Source organism: Pan paniscus, chromosome 15, assembly GCF_029289425.2.
Source record: "Pan paniscus chromosome 15, NHGRI_mPanPan1-v2.0_pri, whole genome shotgun sequence".
Lineage (NCBI taxonomy): Eukaryota > Metazoa > Chordata > Mammalia > Primates > Hominidae > Pan > Pan paniscus.
This window is the reverse complement of record NC_073264.2, coordinates 96,355,948-96,371,142: the sequence shown is the minus strand read 5'-3', so window position 1 is coordinate 96,371,142 and position 15,195 is coordinate 96,355,948. Positions and strand designations below refer to the sequence as shown.

At 45.6% G+C, this 15,195-nt stretch overlaps 1 protein-coding gene across 3 annotated transcripts in view; it reads left to right on the top strand.

Annotated features, from left to right (window-relative positions):
* Positions 1-15,195, top strand: part of CLMN (calmin) — a 141,321-nt gene that overhangs the window by 101,525 nt on the left and 24,601 nt on the right. For 2 of the 3 annotated variants that reach the window (XM_034938074.3, XM_055097987.2), the window contains 5 exons: positions 14-97; positions 6,072-6,164; positions 8,400-8,590; positions 10,924-11,117; positions 12,323-12,405. In XM_034938074.3, the coding sequence (XP_034793965.1) occupies positions 14-97; positions 6,072-6,164; positions 8,400-8,590; positions 10,924-11,117; positions 12,323-12,405 (645 nt within the window). The remainder of the gene's footprint in view (positions 1-13; positions 98-6,071; positions 6,165-8,399; positions 8,591-10,923; positions 11,118-12,322; positions 12,406-15,195) is intronic. The other variant, XM_063596108.1, reaches the window with a different exon arrangement.

Below are 15,195 nucleotides of genomic sequence, written 5' to 3'. Positions count from 1 at the left end.
TTCTGTTTTATAGCTGCACGAATACAAATCCTCGTCGCATCGTATTTTTCGGTTGAACAACATAGCGAAAGCACTTAAGTTTTTGGAAGATAGCAATGTAAGTGTTTGAAGCACATCCTGCTAACACAAGCTTGTCCTGTTAGGAAAAGGACGTCATTTGAAGTTCAGTGCTGGTCGCAAGAGAAGCGTGAGACAGGGACTGAGCTAAAATGGTCAAATTAAACTAAGCTTAAATTTCACAGAAATCACTCAGATGACCCCTCCGTTGGGAACATAGTCCCTGACTCCGTGCCCACCCACTTTGCAGCCATCAGGATTAAAACTCTGATGTACGTTCAGTCGTAGAAAGGCAGAGCAGCTAACTGGCTCTCAGATATTTAGAATTCAGTTCACGTTTTCTCCTTCATTCCCTTGAATAAGAGTATGGCGAGCATGTTCGAGTGTAAAACTTTCTCTTGGAACTTAGAATATGGGAGAAGAAGGGGAAGAGGGGGGCTAAATGAGCCGGGGAAAAAAGTTATAAAATTCTCCCTTTCTTGATGTAACTTTCTAGACTCCGATGATCTTTTTCTGTGCCTGGAACCCTGCTCCACATTCTTCACATAGGGGAGGGGGTGGCTCAGCAGGGAGGACGTGTCATCACGCCTCTCATTAGGTTTCACCAATCAATCCGGGTGAAAACAAAACCCAGCTTGCCCGACACATTGGCACATACAGTGAGATTTTATCATAAAGTAGGATTCATCTGGGGTTCTTCATAGTAACAGAAGCTGAACTCAGCTGATTTAAGCAGTAAAGGAATTTGTTGAAATATACCGAGTGGCCACAGAATGACTTGAAAGACCAGCGAATCAGGGACAGAACCCATGCCAGGCACCAGGACTACCGCAGAGCCCCCTGAAGAGACGGCAGGACATGCCCTCACCGCCCTGCCCCTGCAACCTCTGGGCAGCCCCACCACAGCCTGCAGAAGGAGCTCTCTCTGCTTTGTGGTCGTCTCAGCATCACAGGTCCAGATTCAAAGGCCCGGACAGGATGTGTGGCTGCACAGCCTGGGCCTCAGCCCACATTCCAGGGGCAAAGGAGGATGGGAAAGCACTTTCGCTGTCTGAACAGGGGTAGGCTCTGCTTCCCAATAGTCCCCTCCCAGTAGTTCTAGGAGAAAGTCCTAGGCACAGAGGGGAGGTTCAGATGGTGGCGGCCAGCAAGCGCATTACAGTTCATGGCAGCACAATTCACAACAGCCAAAAGGTGGGAACAACCCGCCTGTCCACCCACGGACAAATGGATTCTCAAAATGTGACTTAGATGGCTGGGCGCGGTGGCTCACGCCTGTAATCCCAGCACTTTGGGAGGCCGAGGCGGGTGGATCACCTGAGGTCAGGAGTTCAAGACTAGCCTGGCCAACATGATGAAACCCCATCTCTACTAAAAATACAAAAATTAGCTGGGCACGGTGGTGGGGGGCTATAATCCTAGCTACGAGGGAGGCTGAGGCAGGAGAATTGCTTGAGCCCTGGAGGCGGACGTTTCAGTGAGCTAAGATCTCGCCACTGCACTCCAGCCTGAGCAACAGAGCGAGACTTTGTCTCAAAAAAAAAAAAAAAAAAAAAAGTGACCTATCCATACAGTGGAATATTATTCAGCCTTAAAAAAAAATGAAGCACTGATAATGGATGAACCTTGACAACATGCTAAGTGAAAGAAGCCAGACGCAAAGGACCACTTATTATATGATTCTATTCATATGAAATGTCCTGGACAGGGAAGTTTTTGGAAATGGAAAGTAGACTAGTTGTTGTTTTGGGCTGTGGGAAGACAGGGGGATGAGGGATGGTAGCTCGAGGGTACAGTGTTTCTTTTAGAGAGGATGAAAATGTTCTAAAATTGATTGTAGTGATTCTTGCATACATCTTTCAATACACTACAAAACATCGAATTTTATACTTTGAGTGCGTGAATAGGATGGGATGTGAGTTATAGCTCATTAAAGCTTTTTATAAAGAAAGCCTATCCCCTGTTCATTAAAAGCCTCCCTTTCTGTTGAGTCAATGACACTGCTGGCCTCTGGCCAAACGTGGGCCAGCACAGGTCCTGGAGTACGGAGGACTGTTTCCAGTTCTGGCTTCCCCACTCCCAGGAACTGTAGGCAAATGGCATCTTCCCTGAGCCTCCGTTTCTACATCTGTGAAATGGAGGAGAGAAAAACAAAACCTACCTGGGAGAGTTTTTGGGGCTAAATGACTTGTCCAGGTACAGGTTAGCCATGCACCAGCCAGACCGAAAGCTGCGTGGGCTCCAGCTCTCACTGCGTCACCCCCCTTGATTGATTACGTCTGATGCCCACCTGCTCCCTGGAGCAGGCATTGCGTGTGGCTGTTCTTAGCAGTGTCTACTCCTGAATTGCAAAGGGCATGGTTTTTGTGATAATGTGGGGCCTTCAAACAGCCTCCTCAGATTCGTGCTGCTCTTCCTTCCACCGTATTGACCTCTAAATACTCTCCTGCTCTGTCAGCTGCCCACGTTTATGAGTCTGCTGTAATGCAGGCAAAACCCTCCTGCTGCATTTATCAGAATTACCTAGTAGGTCCTAGGTTTGCTTCCAGCAGCCATTTGGGTCACATTTACCAAGTGTCTTTTGTGGGCCTGAGAGACTTCTCAGCATTGGAGACAGACAGCTACATTAGAGACTCATCTGTGCCTTCAAGATGCTTAGGATCAGCTGGAAGAGACCTCACATGGACAGCGTGCTGTATGTCACCCCAGGGGCATGAAGATGGGGGATGATCCTGCAGAGGCAAAAACAAACAGCTGAGTCGGGGAAGGACTAGCCTAGGAACAGGTGTGGCAATGAGGGAGTGCAGTGCAGAGGCTTGGGAAGGCCTGGCCTTCTGTCATCCATCTGTGTAGTATTTTCCAAACTGCCTGCAGTAGCTGCCTTAAAGTCAAGGAACATTAAAGCCTCCATCCCCTCTATTTTTTCAAACAACTGTAAATATTCCAAATGCGAGCATACTATGTCAGCTTGGTGCCCCACTGGGCCCCATTTACCAGGCAGGTAGGACAAGTGAATGGCCCGGTGGGAAGGCAAGCCCAGGGGAGTGAGCCAGGTGGAAACGAGCGTTTCAGATGCAGTCTCTGTCCCATTCCCAGAATCCACAAAATACTCAGTGGGCCCTCGCTGGTCACTTCTTGTCCCATTATTTCAGCCCACTGTCCCCAACAGGCTATAACAGCTCTGCTGAGCTAAAGCGGTGCCCAGAACTGGGTGGTGGATGCCAGGCAGCAACCAGGTCCTCTTTGCTCAGGGATTCAGATGCCGTTAGGTGCTGTGGCTGGCCCCTGTCCTCTCCTCTCTCCCCTGCAACCACACGTCACAGAGCACAGTGTTTATGCCTGTGTCAGAGATGGGCTGCCCCACAGGACCAGCTCTATGACTTGCAAGTTATTCAACTTCTCTGAGCCTGAACTTCCTCATCTCTAAAATGGGTATATTGTAAACACTAAAGGAACTGACCAGTGAAAAGCACTCTCCACTCTCGGGATGGCCATCATCACTCACCAGGCCCCTGAGTTATCACCCTACATGTGATAACTAGGTGTGATACCACCTTCTCCCAGCTGCAGAGGGAGAGGGAATATTTCCACAAACCAATTGGTCCACTTGTTTTCAATCTGGCAAAACTAGCTGAGTTAGGAGGAACAAGAGGAGGAAAGCATTGTCCCTGAAGCTCTGAACTGAAGTCTGGCTTCAGTTAACTTTTTTATTCACCACCAAAAACAAAATGGTAGCTGGGCACACAAGCCACAGTTTTTGGAAATATCTGCTCCTTGGGGCCTCGGACCACCTGCAGTCACCACCTTCCCTCATCCCAGTTCTCTGAGGGAACTGGGCACCTCAGGAGGGTGCTTTATTCCCTGCTCAGCCCTGCCCTTCCCCTCTTGGGATGGTGCACCGTGGTGTTTACGGCACCCCTACATGGCAGCTCTGTCTTCTCACTTTGAAACCTCAGCTTACAGGGCCACAGCTGTCACTTGCCATTTGGGCTTCCCCCAGGTGAAAGGGAAGGCCAGGGTGATCAAGTTGACTAGCGGCTTTGATTCCCGTGGACTGGAATGTGCTCAGTAAGCCACAGAAACAGAAGGAGCTGTCAGAGCAGAGGCTTAGGAGACAAGCAGGCGAGTTCTCGTGGGTGATCCATCATGCAGGACGTGCGCTCGTGATGAATGCGGACGTAGTACTGAACCTGAATCCGATCGACTGTGTTATTCACAGTATTGACAACTTCCTTCCTGGCCTCCGACCTGCCAGTGATGAGCCTGTGTTGTCTGACTTATATTCTTGGCATCTGTCCTCAAAACAGACTGCAGCTTGGGAACCCAGAACTCTCCCTCTATTAGGCAAGCCGAGGCCTAAATGATTGGTGTTGTCGGAAACCCATGATGAACTGATAGGATCAGAGACCCATGTCAGAAAGTTTAAAAAGCCATGAGGGGAAGAGAGAGAGGAAAGAAATAGAGGAAAAAGAAAAAGGTTTTGTATGAGATGCCCTCTTCAGGTTCTCTTTCCCCAGTCTACCAGGCAGAATTTTGCAGTGTGGACCTGATAGTGTATCTTGACTTTTTCTTTCTCCTGAAGGATGACTTAGACTTTTGCTTTATTAAGCGTTGTTAAGAAAGAAGAAAAACGTGTGGCAGACACCAGTGTGGCCTGCAAAGCCTGAAATATTTACTCTCTGGCCCTTTTCAGAGAGGTCTGCAGAGCCCCGATCTGTGTCCAGTGCTTAGATTTTGTTTGTGGAATGAACTGATGACTTAGGGCAGTGATCCTCAAACCGGAGCATGCACTGGAATCACCTGGCACACTTATTAAAATACAGATTTCTGGGCCCACCCACAGAGTTTTTGATTCTGTAGACATAGGGGAGAATGAGCATTTCTAACACGGGGGTCCCACGTGATGCAGATGCTGCTGGTCCAGATGTCAGGTTGGCCTTAGGGATTTACCAGGAGCATCATTCTGTGGTCAGAACATAGTTAAATACATAGATAAGACCCTGAGGGTTTCTACAAGAGGCACATTTTAACTAATCAGTGGGATCTTTTCTAATGGTGCAGAAACCCTGGGTATAAACCTTATCCCAGTACACTATTTCTAATTAGCAGTCAACTCACCCACCACAGTCCGTGACTGCTCATGTCGGTGCTCTGTGTTTGTCCCAAGGACATGCTAAATCCAGGCGTGGTGGTGTTTATGTAGCAGACAGATGTACTGGGCATTTTCCATCTCTCTCGGAAAAGAATGACTGAAGCCTTACCAGCTATGTGACACTGGGCATGTTGTATTTAACCTCTCTGAAATTCCCTTACTTGAACTGGAGGGACAATAGAAGTACCTACTGATATGATTTGGCTGTGTCCCCACCCAAATCTCACCTTGAATTGTAGCTCCCATAATTCCCACGTGTCGTGGCAGGGACCTGGTGGGAGGTCATTGAATTGGGGGAGCAGGTCTTTCATGTGCTGTTCTCATGATAGTGAATGAGTCTCCTGAGAGCTGATGGTTTTATAAAAGGGAATTCCCCTGCACACGTTCTCTTGCCTGTCGCCATGTGAGACGTGTCTTGCTTCCCCTTCACCCTCCACCATGACTGTGAGGCCTCTCCAACCATGTGGAACTGTGTGTCCATTAATCCCCTTTCCTTTTATAAATTACTCAGTCTCAGGTAGTATCTTTGCAGCAACATGAGAACGGACTAATACACCTACATCATAGGTTTATTGTGAGAATAAACTGAGTTAATATTTGTAAGAAGTTTAGAATAGAGGCTGCATATGGTAAGTGCTGTGTATGTGTTAATTAAATACACTTTTGCATGCTGAGTGTCCCTGAGAATGGCAGGGTAAGTAAGAAAAACAGGCTCATGCAAACACATACACACACACACACACACACACACACACACAGAGAGAGAGAGAGAGAGAGAGAGAGAGAGAGAGAGAACCAGAAAATAACAGATGTTATCCTCCCTGGATACCTCGCTTTAAGTTCATAAATTGCTTCCCTCCAGGTAAAACTGGTTAGCATTGATGCAGCAGAAATAGCAGATGGCAACCCTTCTTTGGTTCTTGGGCTGATATGGAACATAATCCTCTTCTTCCAGGTAAGATCATTTCCTTTCCAAAACACACAATCATGATCTTGTGTCTGCTGAGCAGCCACAGAAGAGAGTGGGGCCAGATTAAGGGAGGCAGTGAGGCTTAGTTTATGGCAGATTTTATCTTTTCTACTCACTGAAAAAGCACTAGAAGAATCTGGTTGCTAAAGTGTTTGAGTCTCTGTGATTTTAAAAGTGGTGCAAGTTCTCTAGAAGAGAATATCCATCCTCTTGGGTCTGGAAGAGTTAAATATTTACTTCAAAAAATAACTTTGTTCTAAAGTGTCACAAGAACCGGGGAATACTCCTGACCAAAAATGGAACTTGGTAGAGTTACTTTCCTGAAATCACTCAGTGTTCCTTAGAGGTGATTAAAGAGCTTGCACTAAAGATGCCTGAGGAAGAAGAATAACAGGTGAGACCTTATTGTTCTGTTCTTTGCAACTTCAGCCTCTAACTGGAAATGCAGATTTGATAGAGGGAGAACTGGATCTGTGATTGGAATAAGAAGATGACATTTTATTTTTATTTTATTTTTTATTATTATACTTTAAGTTCTGGGGCACATGTGCAGAACGTGCAGGTTTGTTACATAGGTATACATGTGCCATGGTGGTTTGCCGCACCCATCAACCCATCAGAAGATGACATTTTAAATTGTGCTCAAGTTCATTTCCCTGTCAGAAGGAGAGAGCTGGTATCTCATTTTCTAGAGCACACCCGCTTTTGGAATAGAAACTTGTGGTTCACTGTTCGATTACCCTCCCAAGAGTGAAAGTGATCCACACGGGCATGATTTGCTTGGATTTTGGTGCAATGCCTGCATTTCAGAGAAGCATGAGCACAAACAAGGTCTGGAGACAATAGTTCCTGTTCTGAGTGAACAATGAACTTAAAAAAAAAAAATACTGTCTCTCTCTGAGCCTCAGTTTCCATGTCTGTGAAATGGGAGCAGTGGTCATAATAGGTGGTGAGCATCAAAAGAAGCCATGTGGGCCGGGCACAGTGGCTCACGCATATAATCCCAGAACTTTGGGAGGCCATGGCGGCAGGGTCGCTTGAGCCCAGGAGTTCCAACATCAGCCCTGGAAACAGAGCAAGACCCCATCTCTACAAAAAACAAACAAAATTAGCCAGGCATGGTGGTGTGTGCCTGTAATCCCAGCAACTTGGAAGGCTGAGTTTGGAGGATTACTTGAACCTGAGAGTTCAAGGCTATAGTGAGACATGATCATGCCACTGCACTCCAGCCTGGGCAACAGAATGAGATCCTGTCTCAAAAAAAAAGAAAAAAAAAAAAAAAGCAGCAGCAGCAGCCACCATGTGTTATACATATGCTTCAATTACTGCTACCTGTTATTAAACTTCCTCAGAGATTCTGGAAGCATCCAGAAGATGTGGTAAAAGTCAAGACCTTAAATCCACCACCGTAGGGCTTCATTTATTTATTTAACAAATGTCTATTGAGTTTCTCCAAGGTGCCAGGTGCTGAAAGTGAAAGGCCCTGCCCTCATGACCCTTTAGGATCACAGAGAAGTCAATCCTATATGGTAGAAGGTGATGCAAGAGCTCCAAGCAGGGGCAGCTAGCTCAGATGGGGGAGTGCAGTAAGGAAAACTTCCTGGAAGAAGTGACACCAGAGCTGGGTTTTGAAGGATGAGTAGGAGTGCGCTAGACCTCCTACTCATCTTTCAAACTAAGTTAGACTTAACCTACTGTGTGTGTGAATTGCCTGAGGGTGGTATTGAAACAGATTCTGATTCCAGTAGCTCTGGGGTAGAGCCTAGGGTTCTGCATATCTTACAGAAGTCCTCATGAGAGGAGTTCACTGATGGAGGGAAGGGACATCGAGGCAGCAAGGGCAGGATGAGCAGAAGCAATGGGGCTTGAAAGAGCTCAGTGAAGTCTGGGAGTGATGGGCGGTGAGAGGAAAGGGGCGGCAGAGTTGGGTCAGGAAGACCTGGTGTGAAGTGCTGGCTGGAGCTGGAGAGACTCCAGGAAAAGACGGTCCTCCCTGTAGAGTGTAATTACGTGTACCACAAGCCACAAGAAACGGACAGGCCATCACAAGTACTGCCTGTCCCCTGCCACAGCCATCAGAAAGGGTTTCTCTGCATTCAGAGAAGCAATCCTGCATGAGCCGGTCCCTCCAGCCATGGTCCATGTGGCCACCCACCAGACAAGGGGCTTGCTGAGAGGGTGGGTCTGTTGCTGGGGTCTGAAATGCCATTTTCCTTCCAGATTAAGGAGCTCACAGGCAACCTCAGCAGAAACTCTCCATCTTCCAGCTTGTCCCCTGGCTCAGGGGGCACAGACTCAGACTCATCCTTCCCACCCACACCCACTGCAGAGAGGAGCGTGGCAATATCGGTGAAAGACCAGAGGAAGGCTATCAAGGCCCTGTTGGCGTGGGTGCAGAGGAAAACGAGAAAGTAAGCCGCAGCCCCTCTCCCCACACTACTTCATTTAACTAGCTGCTTTCAGGCAGAGGAAAGGAGAATTAGTATTTATTAAGGTGCCAGTTATGTATGTGCCCATTGCTTCATATAGAATATCAGAACAGGGGGCAGGCGCGGTGGCTCATGCCTGTAATCCCAGCACTTTGGGAGGCCGAGGCGAGTGGATCACCAGGTCAGGGATCAAGACCATCCTGGCTAACATGGTGAAACCCTGTCTCTACTAAACAATACAAACAAAATTAGCCGGGCATGGTGGCGGGCACCTGTAGTCCCAGCTACTCGGGAGGCTGAGGCAGGAGAATGGCGTGAACCTGGGAGGTGCAGCTTGCAGTGAGCCGAGTTCACTCCACTGCATTCCAGCCTGGGCAACAGAGCGAGACAACATCTCAAAAAAAAAAAAAAAAGAATATCAGAACAGGAAACCCTGCATTTTTCTGGTTTTGCAGTACACACAAAATGCAGTTTGCAGAATGTTTGGTTTGCACAAAGCTGATAAGATTTGAATACAGATCAGAGGGGCCTTCATCATGTTGCCTCTCAACATGGGCATGTCTCTTGGATTCTAATGACTTGTGTGCATTTAAGCTTCAGGGTATCTTCCAGAGTCTGTACCTACTTTAAAAATAGTAATAATAAAGGCTGTAACATACTCAAAGTTAGGTCGGACCTTCCAAAATCGAGACGGGAACTGGAGCCAAGTTCCGGCCCTGTTTCACCCCATACCGGCAGCAGAGTGATTTTAGCAGTTTTGTATCAGGCCTTTTTACCAGCAGCAGGCCCACAGCCCCTGGACCATGGGCACAAATGCCAGACCAGTGTGGTGGAAACCAAACCAACTCGGGGCCGCCCCAGCTCCTCAACGTACAGACTGGTTGAGATCCTGGTGAATCATTTACCTTTCCAAGCCCCAACTGCAAATAGTATCCTATCACACACTGCCTTCCAGGACAATTAGGTGAAATTAAATAAAATCCATGAAAGAGCACCTTGCACAGTGCCAGCCCATATTAAGCACTTCACAAATACTGATTCCTTTATCCCCTGTGTGTGGAAATAAAAGAGGGAAGAGAGGTTGGATCTTTAGAGTTTTGATTGAGAGATCAAGCATGGTAGATTGAAATTGACAAATGTGAACCACCATTAAATGTTGTTTACATAAATATCAACCAAAAAAAAGTCCATTGTCAGGGGTTAGGGTAGAAGGGGGGTGTGATGTAAGGGAGAGGAAGTGTCTTAGGGTGATAGGACAGTTCTGTTTCTCTATTGTGGTGGTTACATTAATCTGTACACCACCCCATGAAAAGTAACACCTGTGAAAATGTGAAATTCAAATGCAGTCTATAGCTTAATTAATAATTGTCTTGGACCAGTATTGGTGTTCTGGTTTGGATAACGCACCCTGGTAGCATAAGATGCTGTCACTGGAGGAAGCTGGGGAAAGAGTAGAGACTCTCTGTACTGTGTTTCCACTTCTTTTGGGTCTTAAATGATTTCCAAATAAAAAGGTGCTTGGTTGTTGTTGTTGTTGTTTTTTTTAAGAGAGTTTATTGACCACGGTTGAGAGACTGGTGGAGTCTCAGGATAGATTCTACAGGAAATTAGTGCCTGGCAAGATTCTCTTCTCTTTTGTCCTTCACTTTTACTTATAAAAAGTTGAGGTAGCCTCCATTCTACAAAATAGAGTGAAAGCTCTCTGCCCCTCACTTTTACAATGATGCTTTTATTTCTATTACTGATAATAGTAGCTGTCATTAGTGAGTGGCTTTCTTGGGCTCCCAACGTTGCATATTAGGTTGACCCTATGACATGGCCGTTCTTCTGGGGCCAGGCTCGACTTTCCCCACAAAAGCCCCAGCAAGTTCACTGTGTGGAGTTTGAGGCTCAGAGAGGTAGGTGACTTGCCCAAGGCCATGGCACTAGAAGCATAGAGGGGACAGCTGAGGTACAAACTTGTGTCTTTCTGGTTCCATTTTTATGGCACAGCACATTCCATGTTATGTTTTCAATGTCACTGATACAAGGAATGGTCTATACAGTTGGTCCTTTATGTGTCTGGGAATTGGGGAACCCAGGGTCCTATTTTGCCTCTTTGTTCAGTGTATACCCTCCTATTCCATTTGGCTGGAAATGGAAATGTGAGTGGTTCAGGGCAGCTCTCCCATGCTCAGGGACGAAGGCGTCTTCACCTGGCGAGGTCGGCAGCTCTGCCCCACTCAAAAACTCACGCGGCTGCTGCATGCTGACCTTGCACCTTTGAGTCTGTTTACTAACCAGCATCCTGGCTGCCGCTGCTGTTTTTCCTTCAGGTATGGCGTGGCGGTGCAGGACTTTGCGGGCAGTTGGAGGAGTGGGCTGGCTTTCCTGGCAGTGATCAAGGCCATTGACCCCAGCCTGGTGGACATGAAACAGGCCCTGGAAAATTCCACACGAGAAAATCTAGAGAAGGCTTTCAGCATCGCACAGGATGCCCTGCACATCCCCAGGCTCCTGGAGCCAGAAGGTAGCAGTGGTTCTCTCTTTCTTTCTAATGATTTTTTTTACAAATGTACCACTTGCTGTCCCATGTGGAAAATCTGGAAAATACAGAAAAATCTAATGAAGAAGATTTTTTCTCCTATATTTCTACCACTCAGATCATATGAATATTTTTCCAATATTTTATATGCCTCTAATTATATTTTTACATAATCGGTATCATTTACTGTATATATAATTTTGTACTTTTTATTTAATATTATATCATAAGTATTTTACATACTTCTATAATGTATTATATATTTTTATTGGCTGCATAATAATTCATCTAGTGGGCATACTAAAATGTACTTAGTGGCTGGGCGTGGTGGCTCATGCCTATAATCCCAGCACTTTGGGAGGCCGAGGCAGGTGGATCACCTGAGGTCAGGAGTTCGAGACCAGCCTGGCCAACATGGTGAAACCCCATCTCCACTAATAATACAAAAATTAGCTGGGCGTGGTGGCGCAGTCTGTAATCCCAGCTACTCGGGAGACTGAGGCAGGAGAATTGCTTGAGTCCGGGAGGTGGAGGTTGCAGTGAGCTAAGATCGTGCCACTGCACTCCAGCCTGGGCGACAGAGCCAGACTCTGTCTCCAAAAAAAAAAAATGTACTTAGCTCTTCCACTACTGGTAGACATTGAGGTTGTTTCTGAAATATTTCCTTTTAGATACAACAACACCGCAGTGAACATCTTAGTAAATAAAGCTCAACGTGCATCCCAGATTATTTCCTTAAGGACCAGGTTTCATTAGCAGAATGACAGAGGGGGAGAGCCCATGCCTGTTTAAAGGGTTTGGCTATCTCTGTGAAGTTGCCTTCCACGTGGGTTAGGCTAACGTAGGACTCCGTGTACCATATGTAGGCTGCCTGGTTCACCGTCCTTGCCCATGGAGCCAGCAGCGAGCTGGCTGCTTACTATGGAAGGGACTAAAACAGCAAGGAAGAAGGGACAGAATTTTGGGAATAAGAAGCCCTAAATTCTATATCCTTGCTTCTCTGTTCATCAGCCAGCTGTGAGATTTCAGTTAAATGATTCACCACCTTTGAGCCTAAAGTTCCTCAAGTGGAAAATAAAGAGAAAAAACCTTCAATAATCTGTGGGATTCTTCACCATCAGGCATCCGGGAATACTATTGAAAGCGTGTGTGTTTGTATCTCCTGCTAATTCCTGTGTCTCTCTCGACAGACATCATGGTTGACACACCAGACGAGCAGTCTATCATGACTTACGTGGCACAGTTTCTAGAACGTTTTCCGGAGTTGGAAGCCGTATGTTTGCTTTTCTTACCTTTAATTCCGACACCATACATTTCCATCCGCTGGCCATCAGACGAAGCAGGGACGTGGGCAGCGTTGCTCTGTGTAACTAGCAGTCAAAATCGCCACTTGCTCCCAAGTCCCTTGAGCACGGCCTTACCACATTTTAATTTCAGAATGATAGTTGTCCCCCTCATATGCGGGGGATACAGTTCAAGACCCCCAGTCGATGCTTGAAACTTTGGATAGTACCGAACCCTATATATACCATTTTTTTCCTATACATATGTATCTATGATAAAGTTTAATTAATAAATTAGGCACAGAAAGAGATTAACAACAACTAATAGTTACATAGAGCAATTATAACCATGGGCCGACATCATTACTTTTGCAGTTTGGGGCCATTCTTAAGTAAAATAAGGGTTATGTGAACACAAGCACTTTGATATCGTGGTGGCTGATCTCCGATCATCCAGACAGCTACTGAGTGAGTGACAGATGGGTGGCAGAGATGGCATGGATGTGCTAGACAAAGGAACAAGTCAAGTCCCAGGCAGGACAGAGCAGGATGGTGAGAGATTTCATCCCACTACTCAGAACAGCACTCCATTTGAAACTTAGGAATTGTTTATTTCTGGAATTTTCCATTTAATCTTTTCAGACCACAGTTGACCATGGGTGACTGAAACCTCAGAAAGAAAAACCTCAAATAAGGGGGGAACTATTTACATGTAACATGCGTTAAGTTTCAAAGCAGGATGGAAGCTGACGCCTGTCACAGACCTCTTCCCATGACAAACTTTATTAAGATTATGAAAGATGCTTTCTTATAAAACGGATCTGCTTCTTGATTTTTTACATGTCAGATGGAACATGTTAGCATCTACCAGATTTTTATCAATGTTAAAAATCATAAAAGACAATGATCATTGAAAAGTTTGCCTTTTTATTTTCAGAATTCCAGATTATACTTGGTGAGAGTTTTTTTGGGCACAGAATCAGACCTTTTAGAAGTTGTCCTGGCCCCGTTGAACTCCCACCCAACCCATGCACAACCCCGAGCTGATAATAATGACAGCAATGACAGCATTTTCTTGAATCCATTAGTAATTGACTGAACCCTTGCCCCTGGCTTAGGGGACTCAGAAATAAACTAGATGGCTGAGGTCCCTGGCCTTGTGGAGCGTTGTTCTAGTAAAGGAAACAGTTATAAGTGAGCAAAAACGTAACTTCGGGTAGTTATAAGTACCAGACAGAAAAAAAGAAAGCATAAAGAGTTAAAGGATGCTTGCAGGAGAGGGGAGCTGCTTTTCTAGCTGGCTGCCTTGCCCCTGTGTCTCTGGGCTGCCTGCCATTCCTGCAATCCAGCATGGCTCAGTATCATAATCCTCTTTTATAAACGAAAATAAGGATCTCAAAGAGGCTTAAAGACCTCTCCATAGTCACTCAGCTATGAAGCACAGAGCTGGGGTTTGGACCCTCTGTGTTTCCAAAGTTCAGGCTCTTGTTTCCCTTACAACATGCAGCTGAAACTGGGGCTCTGTTTTGTACAGAAGAGCTTCCCAGGATCCTCCATGCCGTGGCTTTCATCCTGGCCTCCACCTGTGTGTGTGTTTCCTGCCTGTCCCTGCACCACATACGGACCCCTTACAGGGCGCTTTGGAAGCAGGAATTCCTGAACTGGAATGCCAGTTCTCCACTTGGAGCTGTGTGACCTCAGGCTAGCGACTTGACCTCTCTGATACACATTTATATTGAATGTGTATCTATTGAATGTGTGTCACCTGTAAAATGGAAATCTGACCCACATTTCAGGGTTATGTGAAGAATAAACAGTTATGTGAAGTACCTAGTACTGTGCCTGGAACAACAGTGGATGTTTAGTGAATAATGGTGACTTGGTCAATGGGTATAAAGTTACAGTTACATAGGAGGAATCAGTTCTGGTATTGTATTGCAGAGCAAGATGGCTATAGTTAATAATAATGTAACCAGTGGCTCACATTTATAATCCCAACACTTTGGGAGGCTGAAGCAGGAGGATTGCTTGAGCCCAGGAGTTAAAGACCAGCCTGGGCAACAAAGCGAGACCCCATTTTCTTTTCTACAAAAAAGAAAGAAAGAATAATATACTGTGTATTTCAAAATGTCTAAAAGAGAAGATTTTAACTGTTTTCATTACAAAGAAATGATAAATATTTGAGGTGATGAATATATTGATTTCTCAGATTTGATCATTTTACAATGTATACACGTTTTAAGATATCACATTATACTCCATAAATATATACAATTATTATTTGTCAATTAAAAATTTAAACAGAATCAAAAGAAAGGGATCCGGCCCTGCCAATATCTTGATTTTAGTCCATTGAGGCCTGTTTTGGATTTCTGATGTCCAGAAGTGTAACATAACAAATTTTTGTTGTTTTAAGAAAAAAAAAAAAGTAGTGATTATTATTTTGCAATTCAGTTTTCCTGGCCTGTTACTGTATTTTGAAATACTAGGCATTGGGGCTTTCATTAGCCCTGAGCTCTTAATCTGTAGGCAGAGTTTGAAATCAACTAAAACATACGGTATTTGTGTGAGTCAAAGCCACAGCTATAATTGAGCAAATCTGACACAGATCTCCCCAATGCTGAGGTCAGAAACTGCAGATGGGAAAAGATTGAGCCAGAAATAATACCTGGAGAAAGTCATTCTGGTTCACAGAACATGCTGCATCACTGCAGAACAGTCTATTTACATCTACAAGGGAATACAGATGAGAATTCACAGCTTATCCAGACACGCAGTGA